We start from the raw sequence: 6,053 nt of genomic DNA, 5'->3' as shown, positions 1-6,053 counted from the left end.
TGCTTATTCCTTGATTCGATTGTCATCAGTCAATTGCTTTAGATTCTTGGTTAATTTTAATTAGACATCTTATAAATTTCAAATGTTGATCATCTTGGATAGCAACCAAGCGAATATTGTTTAAATCCAATCCATGTGGATACGATATTATATTATACTATATTTGATTAGCGAGCATAATTTAGGTGTGTGTTTCGAGCTCGTCAGTGCTCAATAAGGTAAAAATACTACTCCATGTGATTTCTTCCTATCTGCCTAAGATTATCAAAAAGTAGAAAAAAAGATTGTCCCCCATCCCGCTGAAGAAAAGAAATAGAAATATGGTAAAGTCAGTCCAAAGTGAAGAAGACAAGAAAGTCATTTTTACTGCAAGAATATGATACAAATGCAAACATAAGACAGTCAGAGATTCAAGTGCATACATAGTCACAAATGTCAAACTTGCAACATGGCAGCATTTAGAAAACTTCAGCTACCTTGGTTGCAAGAATGCGTTCTCGTCTTTCTACATACCCAAATGGGAACCAACCTGCATTCCCCTTGCACTCACCTTCAGCCCAGCCATTGTTTGACACCTTTTCGGGAAACAAAAAAAAACAATGTCAGCTAATACATGGATGGAGAAGGAATAGAATTCAGAAAGGGGAAATCTCAAACAACCAGTGATCACTTTTGCCAAAGAAGATCAGAATACACAACATAAATGACGTTAGTGTAACAAAATTGACATTGCATAAAGTGAAGGACCGGCAAGTAATCCGTTCAGAAGCTCTTATAATGGGATCCTTCAAGAATCTAACAAAAGAATTTACCGAAAATGGGTACTCAATACTAAGCTAGTGCTAGACAACCATGACTATACATTATTACCGGTTGAAGAAAGCATGGTGGTAATGCTAGTACCCTATTCCAGATGCACCATGGTCACAGAAAGTTAATCAACTTATCAGAATGGATAATGATTTTCTGTCAACCAGATACTCATGCGGAGGGGTCGGCGTGTTGGAGGTTGGGGATATGGGGGGAGTAGGGTATTCGCACGTACTGTGACAACGAAGCATCAGAAAGAAAAATATTACCGATAACATTAGACAGAGAGCTAAGCTTACTTTTCGAACAACTACATAGTCACCAACTGATAATGTGAGCTCTACAGCTGACTCAGCTTCATATGGGTGTACGACCTGCCGTAAGAGACGTATAAACAAATAAAAAGCTAAAATTAAGTAAAAACACAAAGAGAGTCATCCATCATGTTTATTGATTCATAAGAACGCGAGAGAGAGGCAGAGTAACCATCACCTCTGCCAAGAAATAAGTTTTCCCATCTATGGATCCATCATATGACTGAGAAGCAAGTCCACCATTAACTTCAGTATAAGCTGGGGGAGGAGGCATCGGATTATAACTAGGAGATGCTTCAATTCTTTGACGCTCTGACATCATCTATGCACTCAAAGAGCATTCATCAATCCCCAACATTTAAAAGTGACAAACCAGTCAGGAGACTAGATGTAAAACTACTAAGATACCACCAACAATTTTGATAGAGAAAGAGCGCACCTCTGCCTCAAGCTGATCAAGGATTTGCAGAACTCGCTGATGATAATGACGTTGTGCCTCAACCTTAAACAAGAAATCAGTGAAGGGGCTTTTGATGGAGATCTCTGATTGAAAAAGGAAAAACTGATTTACAGTAGTAAAATGAAACAAATATTACCATGGCTACGAGCCGTTGGAGTGTTAACCTCTGTTGTTGAGCTTCAACAGCAGTCATGGCAGCAAAAGCTTCTTTTCCCAAAGTAGCCATGTTTGACTTTAGGTCCTTAAGTTTTGCTTCAGCAGCTTCCAGCTTTGATGCACTTTCAGGATTACCATTGGATTCCCTCAATTTAGCCTGCCGTCTGGAAACTTCGATAGCCTGATTTATTCCAAAGAAGGTAGGCATAACTACAGAAATTCAAGATATAATGCAAGTAACTCAGTGATACATGACTAGATATCAATTTATAAACGATAAGTGGCAATAGTTTAGTCAATCAGTCAAATAATGAACCACGCCTCAGTTTCAAATATTAGCTACAGTTTAGTAATAAAAAATATTAGCATACTGACTGGAATGATTAACGTGGAAAGACAACAATACGTGGATAGAGAGGGAATACTTCAAGTGAACACACTTCTCTTCTTTAAAGTTTACCTGAGCTTCAGCTTCCTGCCTAACTCTATCATAACGCTGAGCAAGTTGTCGAGCATCCTCCAGTGGAGCTCCCACAACCATTGCTCTTAAAGGCTCAGCGACCTGAAGTTTGAAACTTAATAAAGAATTGAAGACAATTTCCATACTTAGATTACTATTTCATGAATGAATTAATTACAAAGAAAGATCTAAATCATCTGATTAGAAAGCTCTTTGTGGCACTGCTCGTTTGGTAACAACTAACAAGGGAAATCTAGCGCTTATATATACACAAAGTCCAGAACATCTGGAAGATGAAATGCAGGTTACAAATAAACAGCTATGGTGTTATTGTGACAATGAAAACTACTAATAATGGGACATTCATTATATCAAGCAAAATAGAAAAGGATGAAAGGAAATAAATAATTGTCTATAAAAAGTCACAACATATATCTCATCAATCTTAAACTAGGCTAACTTAATAAAAATTACCAAGATAATGTTTTGACCTTTAGATTTGAGTTGTAGACATTGTAAGCTAATTTAGCTAAGTTTGGTTGGTTATTTGTAAGACTGCTCTCCTGCACTTTTCCAGGCACAGGTAGCTGAACATAAACAGTTTGCTCACGTGTACTCTCCAGCCTCATTTCATTGTAAAAGTAACAATATTAATTTTTACATGAGCTGCATTTGAAAGGTTTGGAGATCAGGAACTCATGATTGCAGATTAACTGAATTCTCTGTCGTATACGACAATACTCTAGCATTCACTATCTAGCAGTACTTCTAAGACAAATAAAGCAAAAAGGAAAACACAGAAGATATAGTACCTAGATATGATCAACTTATCCAAATATCATTGACTCAAAAATTTCGTAAAGATACCTTTAAATCACAGTCCATCACTATATAGATTTCACTTTTTTCTATCTTATTTTTTTCCTAGTGCAGCCTGAATCAGCACCTCTCATTCCTTTGCACGGAAAACAAAATTTGATGGAACACAACATGATAATGAAGAAGGGCTTTCAATAGATCCAAACCTGTGTCCCAAGGGCTTTCAATAGATCCTCACGTTCCTTCTCAATTTCAGCTTGAGCCCTACTATAACTTAATGCTGCTTTAGATAACGTATTGCCACTTGTACATGTGTTTTCAGCCCCATATTTTCGGCTATCTTCTGCCAACCTAGTACCTAAAAAAAGAATGTATGTAGGACCTTAGTGAAAAAATAAGCCTTAGAGATTACGTATCTACATAAGAAGAAATTTCAGTGACTGACCAATTTCAATTTGCTTTGAGCCACTGATGATGTAGCCTTCAACACCTCGGACAATATCTCTTTGGAAGTGCTAGTGATAGAACAGGATACAAAGGATAAAGAAAAAAAAGAATCCAAAAAAGACATTCTAAAATGGGGGAGTTTTGTCAAACCTTGCCAGCACGAGTAGAAATGTACAGCTTCTCAAGTTTTTGATGCTGTTGCAACTCTACTTCATCAGTAACACTATTATCTTGGCCACCTAGTCCACTAGCAAATTGTTTGAAGACAGCCTAAGCATAAAAATAGCAAAGAATCAACAAAGGCGCATTGTTTACATGCACCGGCTTGAGGGGAGTGTTAGAGAGTTAGTATGTATAGTAATATGTATAGTGTTCCACATTGATAGAGAAGGGTTTAGTACTACGTAAATACCCCATATAAATAGGGCTAATTAAGACACAAATGAACACAAGAGGAATTCTTTCTTCCCATGTCTTAAACTCTGACATATTCAATGTACGGTTACAATAGAGCAAGGATTTACGAAGGTGCTCACCTACATCTAAACTGATGCTACTCGATATTGTTGTCAAGGACCTTCTCCTTCCGGTCAGAGGCGGATCCATGATTTAAGCTTTAAGGGTTCAACCTTTAAGGTTCTTAGAATTAAACTCATTGTATTTTTAAGGTTATAGGTTTACACATGAATTTATGCTCTGCGTCAAAAGTATTGGGTTGAGATGAACCGGGTACTAACACGTTGCATCCGCCTCTGCTTCCAATGGATGTTGTTGGTGTTAATCACCGAGTTACAAAGTTCAAAGATGAATCAGATTCCATTCTCGTGTCTCAAAGCTTGAGACCAGCTACGATGGATTCAAAGCTAAACTATGAGCATCAACTCTTCCTTACCGGAAAGAGAAGGTCCTCAACTGCCACATCCTCTTCCTTCCGTTACCATAAATTAGGCAACTAACTTCAGCAATTGCTATCAAAGATAAAGACAGATTAATAGAACCACATTTTTTTCGTTACATTTATAAATCTAGAATCCACTACTAAGTCCATCTTTGGGAATCAAATGCACTAGATGATTCACTCTTACCCTTCTTGTGTCAACCCATGATCCTAACTAAAGCTCCATCTTAAATCCCACAAAGAAAAAGAGAAAAAGAAGGGATCTTTGTTCCAAAATAAACGAATTTAGAAGAAAACGAATCCGACGAACAAAAGTGAAGAGCTAAAACTAACTATTCTTCCTAGTCACAAAAGAAAAAAAAAAGAGCAGCTTGAAGAACATACTCCTCTGTCCCAAATTCTTTGGCACTGTTACTATTTGAGGTCAAACTGTTTTCTCTTTTAATGTTCAAACTTAAATATATATTATTCTTAACTACATAAAATTTGTGATTTACAATAGCTCTATGTAGTTTCTGAATATGTCATTTTATTCTTAAAAGGATTAAAGCTTTACACAGAAGAGTCTGCCCCAGACCATGTCATTTATTATTTTCTTTTTTTTCAGAAAAGAAAAAGGAAAAAAAAACAAGAGAAAGAGTTAAGAGTACAGTTAGGGTTCATTTCTTCACCTATATATAGATATGGAAGAACTGGCATATATATATATATATATATATATATACAAAGATAGAAAGAGGGAAATTACCTGTTGTTGTTTGGCAACTTGTTCTCTGAGCTTAGTAGCTTGTTTTTTGATTGCTTCCATTTCTTTCACACCACCACAGTCCACAGCAGTCAGCAGAGAGAGAGAGAGAGAGTGGTGAAAAGAAGAGGGAGAGTTGTCTCAACTTTCTGTTTCAAAAAATGTGTCGGACGGAACTCTGCTAAGCTCGATTCTTGTTACTTTTGTTTGAAACTTGTTGGACTCCGTACTTGCCTCTGTTTGACTTGGCACTTTTTCGCCCGTTATCTCACTTGTCCTTTATTAATTTTCTCCAGGTAACTTCTTTTTGGTCTTTTTGACCTAACTAATTTCGGGTTGTTTAGACAATGTATATGTTAGAAAATCAGAGGTTGTGGAAAAAAAACATACTTGAAATTTGCATATTCATAGTTTTTTGAAGAAAAAAAAATTGACTTATTAGCGGAGGAAAAAAGTGTTTTTTTTTCTCTTTTTAAAGTTAAGATATTTTGTCAAGCTTTTAAAATAAAAAAAAAAATTTTGAGTAAAAGTAGAAATAGTTTTTGAGATACAGAAAAAAGTAGTTTCTCCTCAAAATATTTTTTAAAAAAGTACTTTTGAGAAAAATACGCTTAAAATTACTTTTTAAAAGTACTTCTCAAATTGATAAACTAAACACAAACTGTTTCTTGCCAAAAATATTTTTTTAAAAAATACTTTTGAGAAAAGCACTTTCTAAAATATGATGATTTTAGAAACTTGGCCAAACAAACTATTAGTCTTTTACAATGTTCTTGCAAGAAAAATATTGTACAAGATATCATTTAGAGATGGCAATGGGGCGAGGCGAGTCGAGTTTTGTCTTATACGGGCGAGGCAGGTTTGATCTTATGCAGGTGCGGTACTGGCTGTGGGTTTCCTCCCTTCACTTTTAAAGCTGACTCTGTTGGGATGAAAAATTGCTC

General features: G+C 36.0%; 1 protein-coding gene across 2 annotated transcripts; it reads right to left on the bottom strand.

Moving 5' to 3' along the window:
- Positions 1–340: 340 nt before the first annotated feature.
- LOC104103188 (SH3 domain-containing protein 2-like) lies at positions 341–5,345 on the bottom strand. Of its 2 annotated transcripts, XM_009611072.4 has the most exons (10): positions 5,113–5,340; positions 3,617–3,736; positions 3,465–3,534; positions 3,226–3,377; positions 2,201–2,302; positions 1,721–1,921; positions 1,564–1,626; positions 1,303–1,446; positions 1,110–1,184; positions 341–575 (listed from the first exon to the last, which is right to left on the bottom strand). In XM_009611072.4, exons 1-10 carry the CDS (start codon positions 5,170–5,172, stop codon positions 459–461), a joined length of 1,104 nt encoding a protein of 367 aa, XP_009609367.1. In that variant the 5' UTR covers positions 5,173–5,340; the 3' UTR covers positions 341–458. The 2 variants fall into 2 exon arrangements, with proteins under 2 accessions (XP_009609367.1, XP_070044609.1); XM_070188508.1 differs by lacking the exon at positions 2,201–2,302 and having other exon boundaries at positions 5,113–5,345.
- Between the last annotated feature and the right edge of the window lie 708 nt (positions 5,346–6,053).

The sequence above is a fragment of the Nicotiana tomentosiformis genome, chromosome 11 (genome assembly GCF_000390325.3).
Source record: "Nicotiana tomentosiformis chromosome 11, ASM39032v3, whole genome shotgun sequence".
Taxonomy (NCBI): domain Eukaryota; kingdom Viridiplantae; phylum Streptophyta; class Magnoliopsida; order Solanales; family Solanaceae; genus Nicotiana; species Nicotiana tomentosiformis.
Note: the sequence above shows the minus strand (reverse complement) of the source record. Positions and strands in the feature narration are given on the sequence as shown.

What these genes read in the sequence shown, in the direction of transcription:
- LOC104103188 (XM_009611072.4), bottom strand. Translation starts at nt 5,172, where the DNA reads ATGGAAGCAATCAAAAAACAAGCTACTAAGCTCAGAGAACAAGTTGCC. An exon ending in AAGTTGCCAAACAACAACAG is followed by an intron (nt 3,737 to 5,112) that starts GTAATTTCCCTC and finishes TTTTATGCTTAG; the next exon opens with GCTGTCTTCAAACAATTTGC. An exon ending in ACTATGTAGTTGTTCGAAAA is followed by an intron (nt 576 to 1,109) that starts GTAAGCTTAGCT and finishes TTTCCCGAAAAG; the next exon opens with GTGTCAAACAATGGCTGGGC.